At 37.0% G+C, this 23,061-nt stretch overlaps 1 protein-coding gene across 2 annotated transcripts in view; it reads left to right on the forward strand.

The window, feature by feature from the left end:
* The window catches only part of LOC140714573 (rho GTPase-activating protein 15-like), a 734,693-nt gene that overhangs the window by 562,778 nt on the left and 148,854 nt on the right, over positions 1-23,061 (forward strand). For both annotated transcript variants that reach the window (XM_073025883.1, XM_073025887.1), the window contains exon 12: positions 480-557. In XM_073025883.1, the coding sequence (XP_072881984.1) occupies positions 480-557 (78 nt within the window). The remainder of the gene's footprint in view (positions 1-479; positions 558-23,061) is intronic.

Below are 23,061 nucleotides of genomic sequence, written 5' to 3' on the forward strand. Positions count from 1 at the left end.
AGCAATAATATGATATGTTCCCTTTTCGCCACCACTGTGGATGTTCGAATACAGTAATGTAAGGTCAAAGAGATATTTCTGCACCTTCCGTCTTGGAGTAACCAGGGATGGACAAACATAGTCATTCCCGTCATGTGGCAGGAATAATCAAAAGAAAAGAAATCCCTATAAATTGTACAAACGTATAGTTTGTATTTTAAAATGTGTGGCTTCAAATAAAAACTGAGTTTGTGGTTATGCTACTTAATAATGGATCTGTTCCTTGGTCAGGTAAAATTAACAGTGTGAGACTGTTGCTGAAAAACAGTCTATAAGATATGCATTTACAGATGACCGAACTGTTAGAAATGTATATGCAGTGTCAGTCAGCAAGTTTGGGCAGACATAATTGCTATAATAAGGCCACCAAGTTCAAGGAGCATGGAGGAAAAATATTGTAGAATTTTAATTTAATCACATATTAATATTTGTTTTGTCAGGATTGGATGCAGATGGCATTTACAGAGTGAGCGGCAATCTGGCTACGATACAGAAATTACGATTTGTCGTGGACCATGGTGAGTGGTGACTAATACATATGTGCAACTTTATTCTCATCAACCTGTGTAAATAGAAATGCAACGACTTTTGTCTTTGACATTTCTCTAGCTCCAGAGAATGTGTTGAATTTAATCATAATAAATGGTTCAGAAATTGTTTCAAACTTCAGAATGATCTTTTATTATTGTCTGGGAATATAAGATTCACTATAACATTGAGGCAAATGTTATAGCATTGGGTTCATAGCATTGGCTGTCCATTTCTTAATGTAGATTCCTAGCAATTATCATGTAGATTGTGTGAACGAAGTGTTCTTCACAATATTAGGTGTTTGTTTTTCAAATTTTTTACTTGTTAACATTCAAAATGTCACACATATGCACCTATTTGAGACTCTAAGAATTGTTAAAGCTAGTTGATTGGGTCCAATTGAAATATCCAGATCTCATTCAGCAGAATATTCTGAACTGAAGTGTATTCAACTCTAAACAGAATAATTCTGTTTGATTTTGCTGCTTGATTTGCATAGATCTATGTATGTTTAGAAGCCTTGATTTGTGCTGTGTGGATTTGTCATTTTGCTTTATCCATAATTATGCTTTGTGCAAGGCACCTGACACAGTTAATTCAGGTTAACAACTTAACATGAATGAGGAAAGGTTGAGGAAGTTAGGCCTTTTCCCTTTAAATCAATGGAAGATGATAAGTAACTTGATGGAGGTGTATAAGATGAAAAGAGACATACAGTAGATAGGGTGGATTACCAGTACATTTCTGCAGGGTGGTAATGGCCAATCCAAGAGGGCATACTTTTAAGATGATTGGAGGATTGTATAGGGGAATTATCAGAGACATGTCTTTACACAGAGAGGAAAAAATGCATGGAATGCACTGACAGGGATGGTAGTAGAAGCAGTTACATTAGGGACATTATAGTGATTTCTAGATAGACCAAAAGACCATAAGAAATAGCAGCAGAATTAGGCCATTCAGCCCATCAAGACTGCTTCACCATTCCATCATGACTAAGTTATTATCCCTCTAAACCCCATTCTCTTGCCTTTTCCCCATAATCTAATCAAGAATCTGCCAACCTCATGGGCTTGGCTTAATGCCTATGACAATGAATTCCGCATATCCACTACTCTGTGGCGAAAGCAATTCCTCCTCATCTCTGTTCTAAATGGACATCTATCCATTCAGAGGCTGTGCCCTCTGGTCCTAGACTCAACCATTATAGCAAATATCCTCTTGACATCCACTATATCCAGACCTCTCAATGTTCAATAGGTTTCATTAAGAACCCCATTATTCTTCTAAACTTCAGCAAGTGCAGGCCCAGTGCAATCAAGCACTCCTCATACATTAACACGGTTATACCTGGAATGATTCTCGTGCTACTCCTCTGGAATCTCTCAAATGCCAGCATATCTTTTCTTAGATAAAGGGAGCAAAACTATTCATAATACTCTGTGCTGTCAGACCAATATCTTATAAAGCCTCAGCATTACACCTTTGGTCTTATATTCTAGTCCTCTTGAAATGATTGCTAACATTGCATTTGCCTTCCTTACCACAGACTCAAGCTGTAAATTAACCTTGAGGAAATCATGTACAAGGACTTTCTAGTCCCTTTGCATTTCTAATTTTGAATTTTCTCCCTATTTAGAAAATAGTCTACATCTTTATACATTCTATCAAAGTGCATGATCATACACTTCTCTACACTAAATTCCATCTGCCATTTATTTGTCCATTCCTCCAATCTGTCAAAATCCATCTGCAGACTCCCTGCTTCCTCAACACTACTTGCCCCTCAACTTATTTTCATATCATCCACAAAACTGTCTACAAAGCCATCAATTTCATTGCCCGAATCATTGACGTGTAATGTGAAAAGAAGCGGTCCCAAATCTGACCCCAGTGAAACAGCTCTAGTCACCAGCAGCCAACCAGAATAGTCCACCTTTATTCTCTCTCTTTGTCTTCTGCCAGTCAGCCAATCCTCTATCCATGTCGGTATCTTTCCTGTAATGTCATGAGTCTCGTCTTTTTAAACACCTTGCCAATGTCCTTTGAAAATCCAAGTCAACAACATCTACTGACTCCCCTTTGACGATCTTACATGTTACTTCCTCAAAGGATTCCAACAAATTTATCAGGCAAGATTTCCCCTTAAGGAAACCATGCTGATTTTGGCCTATTTTATAATGTGCCTCCAAGTACCCTAAAACCTCATCCTTAAAAATGGACTCCAACATCTTCCCAATCAGTAAAGTCAAGGTATCTGGCCTATAATTTCCTTTCTTCTGCTTCCCTCCCTTCTTCAACAGTGGAGTGATATTTGTAATTTTTCATTCCTCCAAAACCATTCCAGAATCTAGTGATTCTTGAAAAACCATTACTAATGCCTCCACAATCCTTTCAGCTAAGTGTTTCAAAATATTGGGCTGCGGTCCATCTGATCCAGATGATTTATTTACCTTCAGATCTTTTATCTTCCCAAGTACCTTCTTCTTTGTAATAGCAACAACCCACCTCTGACCTTGACAATCTCAAATTTGTGGCATTCTGTTGGTGTCTTCCATAGGGAAGACGGATGTAAAGTACTCATTAAGTTTCTCTACCATTTCTTTGACACTCATCATCTCCTCTCCAGCACTATTTTCCAGCAGTCTGATATCTACTCTTGCCTCTTTTTTATTCCTCACATATCTGAAAAACCTTTTGGTATCCTTCAATATATTATTGGATAGCTGCTCTTCATATTTCATCTTTTCTCTGTTATAGCTTTTTAGTTGCTTTCTGTTGGTTTTTGAAAACTTCCCAATTCTCTAAATTCACACCAATACTTGTTATATTGTATGCCCTCTCCTTTGCTTTTATGCTGTCTTTGACTTCCCATGTCAGCCACAGTTACCTCATCTTCCCTTTAGAATACTTCTTTTTTCAGATGTATCTATCCTGTGCCATTCAAACTGTACCCCAAAACTCAGGCCATTGTTGTTCTCCTGTCAACCCTGCTACAGTCCCTTTCCAATAGGCACATGGATAAAAGAAAAATGGAAGGCTATGTAGGTGGGAAGGGTTAGATTAACCTTGGAGTAGATTAAAAGATCAGCAGAACTTCATGGACCGATGGGCCTGTAGGAAAGAAGCACCCATCTGCCATATTCTTTTGCTCACTCCTATTGATTTTAAAACAAATGTAATTCAGTGTGTATGTCCTCAGTTGAATCAATTGTTTCTACTCAATCTCTGCAACCATTTGGTTAACAAAGTAAAATTCATACTTTTCCATGATAGTGAAATCACAAAATAGAACAGTCTAAAAAGAGGACCTTCATCCCATCATGTCAAAGTAGTATTTTTTTGGAATAATGATCTAACTGTCTCCACTATCGTGTACTTTCCTTTTCACCTGCAAACACTTTATCTTTGCTTATTTTCAAATCTCATTTTGAGGGTTACTATGAAATCTGCGTCCACTATCCTTCAATGGAAAGTAACAGACTATAATTTATTGCATACACATAGCCTTCTTGCATCATCTGCATTATTGTTGTCAGAGTAGGAATTGAGAGAAAATTGACTTAAATACCAGTATTTCGTCAATCAAGTCAAGTCAAGTCACTTTTTATTGTCATTTTGACCATAACTGCTGGTACAGTACATAGTAAAAATGAGACAACTTTTTTCAGGACCATGGTGTTACATGACACAGTACAAAAACTAGACTGAACTACATAAAAAACAACACAGAAAAAAAATTACACGACTACAGACCTACTCAGGACTGCATGAAGTGCATAAAACAGTGCATGCATTACAATAAATAATAAACAAGACAATAGGGCAGTAAGGTGTCAGTCCATGCTCTGGGTATTGAGGAGTCTGATAGCTTAGGGGAAGAAACTGTTACATAGTCTGGTCGTGACAGCCCAAATGCTTCGGTGCCTTTTCCCAGACGGCAGGAGGGAGAAGAGTTTGTATAAGGGGTGCGTGGGGTCCTTCATAATGCTATTTGCTTTGCGGATGCAGCGTGTAGTGTAAATGTCCATAATGGCGGGGAAGAGAGACCCCGATGATCTTCTCAGCTGACCTCACTATCTGCTGTAGGGTCTTGCGATCCGAGATGGTGCAATTTCCGAACCATTACAGTCAATGAGAGTACTGCCACTGGGGTGCAGCTTGTTTCTTGGGGAACCAGTTAAAAAAAGCAATTTGCACTGTATCCTTAGACATCCAGCATCGATGTGGAAAGGGTTGTGGGAGGATACATGGTGGAGGGAGAGATCCTGCCATCTGCATGAGATATGCTTAAATTAACTATGGTACATCACACACTAGTTTTCTAAACTTGAACTTTTAAATAAATTGCTGATCTGACGTGGCATTCTTCATCTGAATATAGAAAAATGTTTTAAACTACAATTTTAGCTTTAAAAGACAAACTGCATTAATATAAATAACATGTTTAGTTTATTTACATTTATACATAAAAGGCAACGTGGTTGCAGACTGATCAGCAGCAACATTTTTTGAAGATTTTGCACTTATTGTGCAAAATCGTCAAAAAAATTTTGCTGCCAGTCTATAACCACATTGCCTTTATGCATAAATGTAAGTAAACTAATAATAATATTTCACACTTTTTTTTGTAAAAAATGAAATTGTTCAACATTCTTAGAAATATATTGCTCATTACATGAGGATTCCAGAAGCAAAAGTATTGGATAAATGAAATTTCCTGTGAATATGTATCGGAAGCTCCAGTATAATCACAGCCAAGAAGGGCCAAAAGGCCTGTTTCTGTGCTGTAATGTTCTATGGTAATGTTCTATAATACTTGTCAAGTAAAACAGCATTAGCAGAGTATACGGTGTTCTCTTTTGTACTAGTTAATAATTGAACTTCTTGTCTGTTATGTTTTGTGACTTCAAAACATTAAACTAATCCAAAAGAGACACAGGACTCTAAACTGTGGGTCTACCTTCATGTTTACTTTAAGTGAGACACGACAATTTTCTGCATACTGTTACCGCACAGGCCATTCCTTTCTTCATGCTGTCTTTTCTGAATTCCCCATGGTGGTGCAATTTCTATCTCCATTACATTACTTGTCCAAAAATGCCTCTGCTTGGCTCGTTGGTTAATAATCTGTCTCCTCCTCTTTGAAATGCTGTAGATTGATTTTCTATAAACAGCAGCTCATGCTTTGAACATGACTCCCCTACTCTCTTCCTGTATGGCGGCAGGAATACTTCTTTCAGTCATAATGTATAGAAGGGCATTTGCTCCATCAAGTTTGAAATGGCATTTTTCAAAAACAATCCAAATAATCCTATCTCTTCCCCCTCCATGAACTATTAAATCTTTCAAATCACATCTCCTTCAAACCTTAACAGTATAACTGCAAATGTTAAAAAGTCCTCATATCTTGCATCTTATTCTATGACCAATTATTTTAAACATATTCTACTTTAGTTACCAACTGTCTTACCATTAAATGCAGTTTACCTTCTGTGTTCATCGAAGGCTCTGATTATAGAACACTCTTAAATCTCCTTAAAACCTCTGTAGTCTGATAATCAGAATTTCTAGGCTGTCTAGTTAAATGAAGTCCTTCAACTCCAGTGTCTTCATTTTGTGTAAGAATTGTAAGAATGGAAATTAACTGATAAATAAATCAATATACCACTCTCATTACCATGACACTATACAAGAGCTGCTGCTGTACAGGATATTCCCTGTCAAAAAAAGATGACTCATGTTAAACTCATTGAGAATATCCCCAGAATTATTTGATTTGAACTCAAGGAACAAGCTAGAAAATTAAAAAAAACATATGAATTCACAGTTGCTGAAAGAGCTCCTTTATTATCTTAGGAAGTTGCTCTTGAGATTTCATCGTTTTTTTTTAAACTACCCGGCCTACCCAGGTGGTTTCTTGCCCAACGGAGCTGAACCCAATCACACAGTGGACATGGAACAGGCCTGATGAATCAGCTGGTCTTTTTTTGGACTTCTAAAAATATTTAAATCATAACTACTTACATGCAAATGCCCTTACTAATGCACGATATGAATTGGAAAAAAATACTTCACAGAGTACTAACAATATTTTGCTTTCAAAAGTTTTAGAGAAATGTGAAAACATTTATACTAATGTATGGATATTCAAACATGGAGGCTGTTAGTTCAGAATCAGGTTTAATATCACTAGCATATGTCGTGAGATTTGTTGACTTTGCAGCAGCAGTACAATGCAATACATAGTAATGAGAAAAAATATTAATTACAGTAAGTATGTGTATATATATAAAATAGTTAAATTAAATAAGTAGTGTAAAAATAGAAATAAAAAAGTCATGAGGTAGTGTTCATGGGTTCAATGACTATTCAGAAATCGGATGACGGGAAGAAACTGTTGCTGAATCGTTGAGTGTGTGCTTAATATTGAGTTTTACTCAAGATTAATTGTTGGATTTTTAAACTGAGATCCTTTCCAATATTTTGCAGGGCATTCATTCATGGGGTAGAAGTGGAATGTCCATTTTGTGGCAGCATTCCTTTCTTGCCATTCACAGACCATTCTTCATTTTTCATTGTTGATCACTGTCTTCCAGCTGATACTGAACATTGCATTCTCATTGTGTGCTTCAAAAGCATCTAGCCTTTGCTCTGGGTTTTTATTAAAGGCCCAAATTTCCCACTGTGTGAAATTGTATTATATGGGCCTTTAATTCAAACTAAATTTGAATAGGCTACAGTGAAAGAAGTTATATTGATCAAGGGCCTTTCACATCATCAGGATGTCCCACTCCATTGCCAAATAATTACTTTTGAAGTGTATGCATGTTGATCTGCAGGAAAATGCATCAAACAGTTTGTGTGCAGCAAGGTTCAACAAACAGCAAGTCATATAAATGACTAGTTAATATATTATTTAAGGGATTAATATTATCAAGACTTTAAAATCTTTTACATTTGTGTCAATGATCCCAGTTTAATGTCTCTGTATGGAGATAGCACTGTCTTGGAACTGAATGAAAGATAAAACTGAATTATGTGATTAAATGCTGGAATTAAGATTAAACTCACAGCTCCCTTTCTCAAAGTGTAAACTGACAAGTACACTCAGAGGCCACTTTATTGGGTACACCCATCAACCTGCTCATTATTGCAAATATCTTATCAGCCAATTATGTGGCAGCAACTCAATGCATAAAAACATGAAGACGTGGTCAAGAGATTCAAAAGTTATTCAGACCAAACATCAGAATGGGGAAGAAATCTGATCTAAGTGACTTTGACCATGGAGTGATTATTAGTGCCAGACAAGGTTGTTTGAATATCTCAGAAACTGCTGAACTTCTATGAATTTCACGAACAACAATAATCCAGAGTTTACAGAGAATGGTCCAAAAAACAAAAAAAAACTTCAGTCAGCAGCAGTTGTGTGCGTGAAAATGCCTTGTTAATGAGAGAGGTCGGAGGAGAATGGCCCAGCAGGTTCAAGCTGACACAATATCAAATAACCATGCATTAGGACAATGTGTACAGGTGAGCATCTGAGCACACAACACATCAAACCTTGAAGTGAATGTGCTAGAGCAGCAAAAGACCACAACCATATATTGTCAAAGGGCCTCGGTCCAAAATGTCAACTGTACCTTTTTCCATCGATGTTGCCTGGCCTGCTGAGTTCCTCCAGCATATACTCAGTAGCCACTTGACTAGGTACAGGGGGTACCCAATGAAGTAGCCACTGATGTAAGTAAGATCACAACGATAGCTGAGAAAAGTGGCATTGAATTACCAGGTTATGCTCACTTACATTTCCATGTTCTCTCCCAACCCTCGTTCCGTTCTGGTTCTTGCCAAATTGATATAAGTGCTATAACAAATACAGAATGAATTCGACAGAAAGTAACACACACAAAATGGTGGAGGAAGTCAGTAGGTCAGGCAGCATCTATGGTAATGAATAAGCACAAGAGGAGGCCATAGATTGACACGTCAGAATGGAAATGGAAATCGGAATTACCTCTTTAATCAAAAATTAGATAGAATCACATGAGTGAATGACAAGAGGCATTCCATTTTCAGAGAAGTAAATCTCAAATGATATAACTGTAGGGATCAGCAGAAGCTTTCAGGTCAGGGCTTCATTTCCTTCTGTTTCCTGCATTAAATATGCACTCTGGTTTGTTGCAATGTTAAGAAAGTGTAATGAATGGTAGATACAACCCAAAATAGATACCACCTACCTGTAATGATGTCTGAAATGGAGCCAGAAAAGAGCAAGATTGAGAATCCATGACCTTCCTCATCTCATTATACACTAAAGCACATGCTCTTCAATGACTAATTTTTGTTTACTACTGTTCTGCATTTGCCAGATATCCTGTTCCTTTCTCAAGTCAGTTCCAGAGACCTTCAGAAGCAGTTATCTTTCTAAAAGGGATCGTGTGTTTCCTTTCTGACAGACCCATGTTAAAAGCCTGGATGGCTGTGAGAATGTTGCACCTTTCAATTTATGTTTATACATAGTTTGGCAAGACAGTTTCCAGACCACACTACAAATCCCATTGTTTGCTAAACTAATCAGTAGGTAATATTTCATCGGCAAAGGAAATGGTCTTAAACTGTCTTTATGTGCGACTGGTTCCAACCAGACTATCTAATTAACTTATGACAGACAAGCCAATTCTTAAAATATATATACTAGAACCATTATGTACTTTTAAAGTGTTTACTTTGAATGCTAATATATTTCCTGATGTGTAGCGTGGTGCATCAATTAGTTCGTCATCTGTTTCCACAGTCCCAAGTACAGAAACACTTAGTGTGTGGAACAGAGAAATTCAACTACCTGATAATTGCAGTTTTCAAGCGTGTATGACACAGAAAAAAACTATTTATGCAGGCTTACTGGGAATTGGACAGCTGGGCAACAAAAAGAAAGGTGTTATTATTAAGTTTAATTTATATACTTTTCTCTCTTGCACTAATATCTTAATGACTGCCTGAACTGCGCAGCACCATATTCTCTGGAATAACTTTATTCAGTGGAAGTCATCTGAATAGTGAAGACAATGCCACAGCACATATGCTCAAATGTATATGGTACTGAGAAAGCATTTTACTGCGGAGGGTGACGGGAGGGCCAGGGCTTCATGGTTTCGATGTTCCATTATTCATTCTTGCCTCTTGCTGTCTGTGAAGAGTACAAATTTCAGGTTTTGTACTGTATACATTCTCTGATATTAAATGAACTGAAATGAAATGAAAAACATCTGTGAGTTTAATAGAATAACTGAAGCTTCAGTATAAACAAAAATTGCTATCAGAAGGTAGAATTAAACTGACACGTATCTTGCCTAAATATAATGATAAGATTATAGCCATTAAATTATATCCCGTAAACTTTGTTTATAAATCTTACCATTTAATCTATTTGTAGTATTTTGTATAAAGTGCAGGGTTAGTGATTTTGCATTCTGCTGGCTAAATCTGCAATTTGTGGCTTCAAAATTTCAAGACGCCCAGATATCAATTTGAATTTCTCTACTCTAAGGTGCAAAATTTTTATTTGTCCCTCATAAGGCAAATAGATTGCTGAGCTGGAGACAAGGGCTAGACATTCCCAAAACTAAGGATTTTCTGCCCGAGCCTCAGAAACAGTTATCAAAGAATTTACCAAATTATTTTGGGACAACTATCTGTTGATTATTTCTTGATAGTGATTTTGCTGCAGTCAAGACCTCTTTGGTAAGGACTTTATGCCACATTCTTGTCAACGCTCAGTGCAGCAGCTGCTGCTAGCAATAAAACATGATGAAAACAAAATTAAATCATTTCTCAGAAACCTGAAATGATTATCTCTTGGATTCCAGGCATAAAGGCAGATACTTATTCATAATCTATCATCACAAATAAACCTACATGGTGTTGAAAAATTGGGTCTAAACATACCATGTATCTTACATCTTTATACATTTGTAGACCTTATTCTTTAATATTAATGTAGCTCTGTGGCAATGCTCTACCAGCATAAATTTGTAGATTTCAGCTGGATATTAACACCTGAGCTCAACATCTAGCAGAAACTGGAGTTCGAAACTAAAGTGATGTTTGTTTTTTAGATATTAGGATATCAGGATATAATTTTAAATTATAGTCCTACCTACATGGTCAGATGGAGATGTGAAGGTCCACTTATCAAATAATGCGGATTGCTTCTGTGTTCTGACAAATAATTGGAATGATGTTAGAGCCCAAATTCCAAAGCTCCAGAAGTTCTACGTTCTGAATGGTGAGCAAAGCACCATGTAGCAATGGACATATTATGGAATTACATGCAGAAATTTAATACTTAGATATTGTTTCTAAAAGCTGTTAAATCAGAAATATGCTGGAAATTCTTATACAACACCTTTTAGCAATAGCATCAAAGCATGAATTACAATTGCTGATTCTGTGGAAATGAATCTGGAACAGCAGTTAGCGAAAGGTATTGCTATCTGTAACATCGCTGCAATAGGTGATTCAGAATATGTCACAAAAATAGTATGAGAAAAATATTCTGCCTTCTAATCAGTCGATGATAGAGAACTAAACTTACCAGGAAGACAAAAATGTCAACTGTGATGAACTAGAAATTGAAATGACTAATGTGTTAGCAATTTTTAAAAATGGTGAAAATGATGGTAACTAATTGTAGAATAAGTAGGTAGATGTTTAGACTAATCAAGTTAAATGTTACACAGTGACAAATTAACTCAAAAATGAAAGTGCCAAGATAACTACAGAAACTAAATTCTAATCACACTAAATTAATCTAATTAATCTAGAGTTATAATTCTGAAATAAAAAACTTTTATAGTCAAAACTTGTTATCTTTAATTAGAGATTTCCTTTTTTATACTTGCAAAGTTCTCAATGAAAATCAGAATTAATTTATAACATCATTATTAAATACATATATTTTGATAAAAAAGTAGAGCAAATAAACATCAGTTTCTAAATAAATTGATTATCAATACAGTGAAGGTGAATGATGAGCATTTGGTTTAATTTTGAAGATTGTTCATCTGAAACTTATGTGGTATATTGTAATGAAATGTAGCAAACGTGGATTAATATATGTATATGGATAGTACTGTAGCTGCAAACACAGAATCCTGAAATATGTGCCTGTGACTCCAATAAATCAGGGATTGACCTAAACACGGACCGTATTGCACCACAAAACCAGATTCAAAATCTTTTGGAGATCTAATGGTCAAAGATTTGGTTGCAAAATGCAGGAGGAACTCAGCAGGTTAGACAGCATCTATGGAGAGGAGTAAACAATCGATGTTTCGGGTCAAGAACCCTGGTAGACCATAAACAAAGTGGAAGACAAAGAAAAAAATGTATTGCCATTCTCTCTCCTGAAACAGGCAAGGTTAGATTACGCAGTAAGAAACGGACAAGTCTTTGACAGCACTTATAGCATGTCACCAAGTGGAGGTGGCATATATGTTTTGACAAATAAAATGCTATTTTCGATGTGAATATAAATGTTATCTTTTTAAAAATGCTCTGCATTTGCTCCACACTTAGATCAACCTGTTTTAGAAACTATTAGGATGTTCCTACTGAAATTAAATTTCAAGATTGTAAACAAATAAATACAGTGAAGCAACGAGATGCCAAAATGAAGATGTTGCAAATGAGTCTATCAAATCTCATCTCATTTATTGTGAAAATGGTAGATTAATTAAGTAGGAGCCAATTGCATTGTTACAAAACGTTAATTACACAATGTTTAATTATTCATTTAAATAACGATTTAAAGTTGATTAAATAATTTACTGAATAAAATGCTTCAACTCAATTAATTGTTTTTTTTGGGGGGGAGTAACAGAAAGTCAACAAGTCTCTTAAGCACTATTACAACCCATGTGGTGTGTTTAACAGGGATTTAATTACACTGATAAGTGAATACACATGCAAAAGTATTGTTAAATTAACTGATAACGACACCATCGTTCAAACTAAAGACTGTAGTAGGCTAAAATTCATTTCTTTCATTTTCCTTTTGTGGAATATTTTACACATATAATAATGCAAAGAAGTGAGAAGTAATGAATTAATTAAATAATAATGAATGAGGTAATTTATAGATTCCAGTATGTTCAATTGTTCAGCTAAAATTCTAAATATTAGCATTAATTTAAGCTAATTGTTGCGATAAGATGACACCTACTCATAATTATTCAGAATGTTCTAATATACCCACAAGAAATGTTAATTTCCAAATACTCCCTCAAAGTAGGAATTCAATAGAAAGTAACTATGATTAAAAAAATCACAGTTAGCAAAATGTTATCTAGAAATTCTAACTTAACTTATCATTCAGTATATTGGCCACCATTTAATAAAAGCTTAATGACCTCAGAATGCCAATAGTCTAAAAAGAATAGGTAGGTGGGATAGGGCTTTGGTGTCTGTTAAGGACTGGCAGTAGCAATAGTAGTTATTGCGTATTTAATATTTATCTTATAAATATATTGTTTGATTAATCATTCTTGTTCATTTAAATAATCATTATTGGTTATATGGATAAATGTGAAAAAATTGCCTGCATCTTCACACTATCACGTGATATGTGTTGCACCTCGCTTAAAGTAAACTCAAAGTCACATCCACATTTCGGACACCCATATCTTCATTTGAGTTAGTTTGTTTTGAGGTTATAAAACATAACCTGCTGGTTTATCGAGCAGATCATATCCATTCTTGGAAAGTTCTCCATTCAGAGTATGGAAATGAATTCATGGCTCCTAGAAGGATTAGAGGTGGATCTGAGTGTGTGTTGGAGGTGTAACCAGGAACTAGGAAGTGTGACCACAAATTGATTCCATGTGAGACTGTTCATGGTTAAATAAACATGTAGAGTGAATTACTTTGCATGGCTTTTTTCTGTGTAACAGTTGTACAAAATAGTTGTTTTAGGAGTGTTGACAAATTGAGGCTCCCGAAACAATTACTATGCATCAGACAAAATTATGTTACAGAAGCAATCTGATCACGTTATCAGTCTGTGGGAAAAGTCAGCTCAAAAATACTCACTTTACATTCTTTACTCCAGTTTTTAGCATAATCAAAAGCATTGTTGCCGTTAACTTGCCATATTGAATCCTTACTGTGAAACCAATGTGAAGTAACCCAATACCTAAACTATTGTCATTTCCTTAGTGTATGGATTCCCAGACTAGGGTCCACAAACTCCTTACTTAATGGTATTGGTTCATAGCATAAAAAAAGAGGTTGGAAACCCCTGTCTTCTGACTGTAGACTTCAGAAAGGGCATGATGAAGGAAAATACACCAGTCCTCAGAGTGGGATCAGAAGTGGAAAGAGTGAGTAATTTCAAGTTTCTGGGTGTCAATATCTCTGAAGATCTATCCTGGGCCCAACGTATGGATGCAGCTACAAAGTAACCATGACAGTAGCTGCATTTCATTTGGAGTTTGAGGAGATTTGGTACGTCACAAAAGACACTCGCAAATTTCTACTGATGTACCATGGAAAGCATTCTAACTGGCTGCATCACCACCTGTTATGAGAGGGCTACTGTACAAGATCGAAATAAGCTGCAGAGAGTTGTTAACTTAGTAAGCTCCAACATGGGCAGTAACCTCCCCAGCATTCAGGACATCTTCAAGGAGTAATGTCCTAAAAAGGCGGTATCCATCATTATGGACCCCCATCACTCAGGTCATGCCTTGTTCTCATTGCTACCATCAGGAAGGAGGTACAGAAGCCTGAAGGCACACACTCAATTGTTCAGGAACAACTTCTTCCCCCCTGTCATCTGGTTTCTGAATGGACATTGAACACATGAGCATTACCTCACTACTTTTTTATTTCTATATTGCTCTACTTATTTAATTCAACTATTTTATATATATTAAACCAGAGATAGTACACCTGATTCAGATTCTGATTCTTAGTAGATAATTTCTTAATTTATGTTCAACTGTTAACATTTCACAGAAAGATCTGTTGCAATGTTCCATTATTCTTTGTTATATTATTAATCTTATCTGTATGATTTTTTGAGCATGATTTGAATTTGTGTGGCAATTTTTTCAGTAACAATTCTGCTCATACTAATAGTTAGTAAAAACTTTATAGTATCCACAGTTATTACTTGTTATAGCATATGTAACATTATTCAGTTACTTAATTTTATTTGGCAGTCAGTTGTACATATACTGTTACTTCCGTTCCAAATGAATCATATTTTTAAGACCAATTGGTAAAACCAATTGACTTAAATTCACATGGTTGCACACTACTGAACATTGTTACACTGACATAGCCTGTAAGTTTATCTTCCTGCCCAAACTGGAATTAAACAATGTGTTGCAAGTGTTTTTCATGGCTGCGTTTACATAATCATTTACCCCAATACTGGGGATTTGCATAATTTGTCTACTCTTTGCAAACTCCTGAATATAAAGCAGGGCAAACAGCCAGGGTGATTAAAAGGATTCCAACAAATGTTTAGGTGGTCACAATAAATAGAATGAGCAGTGCAGGTGATGGAAAAACTCTGGAAAATGCAAGTTTTTTTTTTGCCCAATAATCATTAGATCAACCCCTGCCAATAAAAAGTCTAGACTTCGTGAATATGACAAATATGTTTGACTTAGAAATCTAAAACGGTTGAAGGAGAGGATGAGCAGGCCAAATCATTGTTCTTTGGATGAGGAGCTTGAGGAATGAGCCAATGATTGAATTATGAAGTGAATTGGTACTGTTGATGTAAATATAATGTTTCCATTTGTGAGAGGAAAACAATTAATCATATCAATGTAAGGGTAATAACCAAGAAATCAAATACTGAATTCAGAAAGAACTCAGAGTGCGACAGAAAACACGTACAAAATCCTGGAGGAACTCAGCAGCCCAGCCAGCATCTATAGAAGGGTCTTGGCCTGAAAGGTCAACTATACTTCTTTCCATGTTACCCGGCCTGCTGAGTTCCTCCAGCATTTTGTGTGTGTTACTTGGATTTACCGCATCTGCAGATTTTCTCTTGTTTGTGTGACAAGAAAGTAGGTTTTGCAGCTGCAAGTGGTGTCTGTTTGTATATATTTTTTCAAGTGCAGATCAGATTTAAAGTAAGAGTGTAGGAGAGGGTTATGGTAACACAAGCAGACTGCAAGTCAAGTTCAATGGTGCATTGGTGAGACCGACGGTGTGGGAGCTGTGCGATCTCAGTTGATACGTGAACTAGGCCCTCACGCTGTGGTGTCGCCTGTTACAACCACTTGGGGAAGAGGCGCTGTGGGAGAGAAAAGATGAGTGGCAGACATTCTGGAATCCATGCTGGGGGCTAATCCCTGCAGGCCCATTCTTCCACAGGTTCTGCTCTCCAACATTTGATCCCAGGAAGACAAACTGGGTCTGGATTACCTTCATCCATGCCTGACTGCTGAGTTGGTTGAGGAAATGCTACATACTTGTTCTTGCAGAAATGTGGTTTCAGGACAATACCCCATACACCATCAATCTTCAGGCATGCCAATCAGGGACCTGTGCTGATCTTATTTTGTGATGATACAGTATGTGATATCACATCCATATGTTCTGTGTGCTATGTGTGACTCTATGCATCTTGTTTGCACCTTGGACCCAGAAGAATATTGTTTCATATACATGTGTATGGTTAAATGAAACTTGAAATTGAGGAGGGAAGACAGGTATAAGCTTATATTTTCATGCTGCATTCGCTAAGTAACTCTGTATCATTTAATGTGTGTACTGGTCAGTGTAACTCTCAAGTCAGTGTATTCACTGGATTTATATGTTCTCAAAATGTCCCGTGTTAAGTTTTCTCAGGCATTTTATAATATATAACAGGTGTTCCCAATCTTTTTTTTTATACCATGGACCCCTACTATTAACCGAGAGGTCTATGGACCCCAGGTTGGGAACCCCTGCTCTATGACCTCTGTACATGTTATACAGGATTCCTACAGAAATAGGCCATTCACTTCAAGTAGTTCATACTCCATTTCAATCTCTTCTCAAGTCCACCAGATACTCACTATTCCCTTTTCTTTCTCAGCCTCCCTTTAAAAGAAACTCTGCTATTTGTCTCAATTGCCAACCACGCTCTGTCCCAACCTCTGCCACCAGGATATTGCGCATTCACCATGAAACAGTGATAAAGCGCTCTTACTGCATCACAGTGATGAACCTTTATTGCTAAAACAGACACAGAGAGAAGGTGCAGTACGTTCTGGTTAAGATAAAAGTTGTGCTTTGTCATCTGCACAATCTTCCTGAGAAGATCAAAATCTTTTCTGAAGTACTGATTGTGTTATATGTACTGGGAGCCAACCACTTGGAAGAGGAGAATGCTAGTCTTTTGATTCTTTCTTGATTCCCACTCAACAGAAAAGTGTGATGTTTTCGATAGTTCTCTCTGAGATCTGGCACAATGTAACACAATTTTCTGTGGCTTTTTGTTCCTTTAAATAAATTTGGAATTCAGCAATCAGCAGGATAAGAGATCAGAATAAGTTATTCTTCATGAAAGTACACCACTTCAAAAAAAAATCTAATTCTTAGATAGCTGCATTTTGCTTTATGGAAAGTTTCACTTTGACAAAGTTCAGCTTGCTAGGGGATCAGAATGAAAGCTATTTATTTATGTCCATTACTTCAGCACAATTAAAAATGTCAGCTACCATGGAGGGATATTATTTTAGACTTCAATGAAATTACAATGTGTTTGTGCCAACTACGCAAGTCATTAATTTGAAAGAAGTTGCCATGTTCCCTACTGTGTGTAAGTATAAGCATGGAAAGATAAGGTATTGGTACTATCTAGGGCAGAATTTGGGGTGAAACCTGAATTCTGTCATGCTTCTCCTTTTTGCTCGATTAAGCATGAAAAATCACTACATTTCAAAGTCAAAGTAAATTTATTGTAAAATTTAAACATTTATTACATATATGTCACCAAATATGGCCCTAAGATAAATTTCCTTGCAGGAATTTACAGGAAAAAAGGAAATGCAATAGAATTTACGAAGAACAATACATAAACAATCAATGCACATAAGAGGACAAATTGTGCAAATTAAAATATATATATTTTAATTTGTAGAGTCCTAGAGTCCTAGAACTGTAGAGTCCTTAACAATAGATCTATAGGTTGTGGAATCAGTTCAGAGTTAAGCTGAGTGAAGTTATTCACATTGGTTCAGGAGCCTGATGCTTGTAAGTTCCTAACTGCTACTGAATGTGGCGGTGTGGGACCTAACGCTCCTGTACTTCCACCAGATAGTAGTAGCAACACCTGAGCATGACCTGGATGGTTGTGGTCTTTGATGATGGATGGATACCTCTTCCTTGTGGCAGTGCTCCTTGTAAATGTGTTCAATGGTAGAGAGGGCTCTGTCTTTGATGGACTGGGCTGTATCCACCACTTGCTGAAGACTTTTCCATTCCCAGGCATTAATGTAATGCAACCATTCAGACTATTCCTCACAGTATATCTATAGAAGCCTGTTAGAGTTTTAGATGATATGCCAAATCTACGCAAACTTCTAAAGAAGTTGAGGTGCTATCGTACCTTTTTTGTGATGGACTTATGTGCTGGCCCCAGGACAGATCATCTGATATGATAACGCCGAGGAATTTAAAGTTACTGACTTTCTTCTCCTCTAATGTCATGCTCACGACTCAAGAACCTGTGGTTTCTTCCCCCCATCATCAATAACCAGTTCTTTGCTTTTCCTGACATTGACTGAGATTTTGTGGTGGCACCACTCAACCAGATGTTCAATCTCCTTCCTATATGCCAATTCGTCACCGTCTTTGATTCAGCCACCTCTGAGTCCCACATTATTCTTCTATTTTATCTTAAGACAGGACTAGTAGTAAGGAAAACAGATAGCTCTCAGCCTATGTCAAGCATGCCGTTTAAATACCATAAGGGCTCAGAAATTCTGTTCAAGCAGCAATAAATTTATGGAAGTTCGATTACTATTTGGAGGAAGGGAGCCAAAAAAAAACTTTAAAGGTATATCTGAAGGGTAGGCAAGGCACTCTGTGATCCACACTGTCAAGGAGGATCCCACTCTTGAACCCTTAAAGCTTCGACAGGGTAGATTTGCCATTTGTTCCATCACTAAGGTGGGCTTTGTGCCTGTCATTCCAATAAACCTACCCCTGTACCTTACGCAAAGCATTTATTATGGTTGTACGTTTGCACCTTTTAAATTATTTGAATTGAAAATGTATTGATATAGTGAGATACTGACATACTGTGGTCTTGTTATCAGTGCTGCAGACTTTCTGCCTCCCTTCGGTGCAGACCAGAGTGCACTGGGCCATTAGGAGCCCAGCTCCCAGCTCACTGGGGAGGCTAAGATTGGCAGCATCCAGTAGTGGGTGTCTCTCGGAGTAAATGCCTGGTGTGCTTTTGGACAGCTTTGACAGCCACTAGCACCTCACCTGCAGACTCACTCCTTGTCAAACTGGTCATTGTTAATGCGTATTTGTAACTGTCTTTGATAGATCATAGAATGTAGGATGATACAGTACTGGACAATATTGTGCCAATCTTGATGCCAGTTTATACTAAATGCCCTCTTTCTGCATAAATACAAGCGATTCTGCGGATGCCGGAAATCCAGGTTAACACAAACAAAATGCCGGAAGTAGTCAGCAGGTCAGGCAGTGTTTCTGGAAAGGAATAAAGTGTCGACGTTTCAGGCCATCAGGATGAAAGGTCTTGGCCAGAAATGTTGACTCTTTATTCCTTTCCATAGATGCTGCTTGATCTGCTGTATTCCTCCTGCATTTTGTATGTGTTACTCTCTTTTGTGTATTATCCATATCCATCCAGGCCTCCCATATTCATGTGTCTCTGACTTTGCCTCGTAAACTCCACCAAACCTCTACTATTACTGCTGTTAACCTCTTCCAGGCAACCAACATTCCATGCATTAAAAAAAACCTTTCCTCTCACATCACCTTTAAACTTTCTCCCTCAAACCTTAAAAAGCAGGTCCTCTGGTATTTGAGATTTCTGTCCTGAAGAAAAGTTTCTGTCTACCCTATATACTACATCTCTCAAAATGATCTTGTAACTAATCACAAGAAATATACCTTGCTACCCATAAAGACTTTAACTTCTCTCCTAAAATCCATTTAAATTCCTGTAGTTTACTTTTTTTGAATTATTATCAACATATTTTTGCCACAGCTTTTAGCTTGAAAGTATCTGTGAAACTTGACACTATATTTCTGGCTTCAATCTTGCTAGACTCTATCAGTTTTGTTCCCACTTTTATTGTCTGTTACCATTTTAAACAAGTTGTTTTGATAACTTGTAAAATGCAAATCAAAATGTACTTGCTTAATAATGTCCTGAATTATTTTGTCAGAAACCTTGTGCATTCTGTGAATTTGGACAGCCTTAAGATGTTTACTGTCCCTAATATTAAAAATTGCATTAGCGAATGCAACTCTTTTCCAGTCATTACCTTCTGGACTTACAAACCCAATATTTTCTGAATCGTACTTATGTATATTTCTCCATCCTCAGTTCTTTATTCCATTGTTTACCTTTTGGTGCTATTCCCAATATGAATGGCTTGTATAATTCTTGTTTTTTCTGCAATTCCAAGTTTTGATCAGCATCTTCCTGTCAGGAGCTGGAGACCTGTTCAGTTTTGCTCCCATTGTAAATGTGAATCTCTCACTAATTGTCATGAGGAAATTACAGTCATCATTGGAAATCTGTATAAATGGTTCATATTATCATTTCTCTCACTTTCTGAACTGTTCCAAATCTAAACGTTAGGCTGGACATTCCGAAGATTGAATCTGATGTTGCTTTTCAGATTAAATCAAATGTGTGGCTCACCTGCAAAGCATTTGGGCTTGTGTCATTGGAATCCACAGAGCATTTTATACAATTTCCCACATGAAGAGTGCCAGATGGAGGTGAAAAGACATGAAAGAAACCCTTTCATTTGGTTACTGTTTCATTAACTTTCCAGATTTTTCAGTCAGCAATTTTAGCAATCTGCTTATAATTGCAGATAAAAATATAAATCATCTCAGTTTCTGTTAAAATGTGTGCACTGGAGTCTTTGAAATGTCACTGTGCCATTAATATCATCTCTGGTCAAAATCAACAATTGTTCATTGACTATAAAATTACCTTGACCAGTTCGAAGGAAAAGATCAGCAGATACTTGGAAATAACAGCGAATGCAGGAAGCACTGTAGGAGCACTTTCAGCAGGCGGATTGTTGTGATTCAAGAAGGTAGTTCACCGCCAAATTCTCAAGTGCAAATAGGAATGTGCTGTTTCAGTCCACATACTGCAAATTATTATTTTTTTAAAGCCATGTTGTGGATGGATCATACTGGAACTACTCAGCAGGTCAGGCAGCATATATGGACTTTTATTCTTTTCCATAGTCGCTGCTTGACCTGCTGTGTTCCTCCAGCATTTTGTGTGTGTTGCTCTGGATTTCAAGCATCTGTAGACTCTCTAGTGTTTAAGAGAAACAGAGTTAATGTTTTGGGTCAAAGGCATTTCATCAGGAGAATTATCTGATTTTCTTTTCACAGATGCTGCCTGAGCAGTTGAGTGTTTCCCATATTTTCTCAGCATGTTTTTGATTTCCATACACAGTTAAGATATATGTTTTAATCAGTTAAAAGAATGAAAGAACGTCATCATGTACGTGTCTAATAGATAAATGACAATTAATGCATGATTAGTTGGGTGGCAGGGTGGATATGTGTCTCTACCAAAGGAGGTGTAAAGTGCTACCTCCCTTCATTAGTCTGCAGGTCACGCTTGTGCAAGGTGTAGCATCTACTTAACCTCCCTGTCAGGGTCACATGAACCATGGGAGCAGGCGGTGGATGGTTGTATGAGCAGCTGGTGCATATCACAAGTCCTGGTTATGCGACCACTAATGCCAGGCAGACAATCTCTGAGGAGTATTAATAATGGCTAGGGTCACCCACCTTGTAAAGGCACTGCCCAGAAGAAGGCAATGGCAAACCACCTCAGAAGAAAAATTTGCCAAGAACAATCATGGTCATGACACCAGGATCACCTATATCATTCGACATGGCACATAATGATGATGAATGTATGGAGCTGGTTTAGATAGTATGAAATATTATGGAGCTGGTTTAGTTACTATGAAATATTTGCAATGACCATGATAATGTAACTCTCCCAGAAAACATGTCAGGATTCAATTTGAGTGAAGGGGTCTGAGTGAGGGTTAATCCTCTCTATCAGCTAACTGCTGAGATGATATTTATATACTGATCTGTAAATTGCATTTGTTAGTTTGATTAGTATAATAATAAAGTAGCAGATTATTCTAAATTCACATTCATAATTTGCACCAATGAATGGAAATTGCTAAATCGACCAACAAAAGATTTGAAATAATTTTACTCAAAACATTACATGAAAGGTGAAGAGGGGCCGTCACATTATTTGAAGAGTTTGCAACCAGTTTTTGCAATAATATTTACACATAAACATATTGTGTGAAATTCCTCTACCCATTATTTTAATGAATCTATTCACCTGATAATGGGTTTGCATCTTAATTGAAATAGCGTTTAAGGTGCTTTAATTAATGTTTTCATTTTTTAATGCTTTAATGATTTAAATTTAATTACATGTTTTTTTAAATGTCACTGCCTATCAGAGTATCATAAATAACTTAAGATCCTTCAGGCAACACCTGAGGCCAGCTCACCTCTTGCAGCCTGCTCCATTGCGTGAGGCACCTCTTGGGTGCCTTTGGCATCATGCATCTGGAGAAGGTAAATCTGGGCAGCAAACTTAGAAGGCAGTGAGTCCTAGCAGTGGGTTGGCCCAGCACAATCCAGCCCAATGTCCTCCATCTGCTGTCAAAACAGCTGTAATTCTCTAACTGCATTATTAACTTATTTAGTTTAACACAACAGCAATTCCTTTTAACAACCTGATCTTTTTTTTCAGTGTAATAATTAATGTGCGATAAATCCACATGACAGACTAATAGGTTACAAGAGTACAAATTCTATGTTACCTCCAAAGTTTTTGCAAGATTGTGCTTTGACAAGTAGCAGTGTCAAGTGCATCTTCACACTGTACAACAAAAGAATCGAGTTGACAGTTTGATTCCAGAGGATGTTGAAGCTAAATTTGACTAATACACGATGAGTGGTATATTGGCAATCAGAAATTTATTATTCTTCCTCGTAACTCGACAAGGGAGAAGATCTGCAGTAACGTATGCAGAGAAGCTATACCACTATTCTCACTACAGTTGCATATGACAGCATAACTCAAGACTGCCAGCTGCACATCATGCTCAGCAGTTGTCTGAGATCAGATGTAATATAACTGCCACCCTTGATGCTTTGCCATTATAAAGCAAGAATATATGTGTCTTGGAGCTAGGCATT

This window comes from Hemitrygon akajei, chromosome 2 (genome assembly GCF_048418815.1).
Source record: "Hemitrygon akajei chromosome 2, sHemAka1.3, whole genome shotgun sequence".
In the NCBI taxonomy this organism is placed as follows: domain Eukaryota; kingdom Metazoa; phylum Chordata; class Chondrichthyes; order Myliobatiformes; family Dasyatidae; genus Hemitrygon; species Hemitrygon akajei.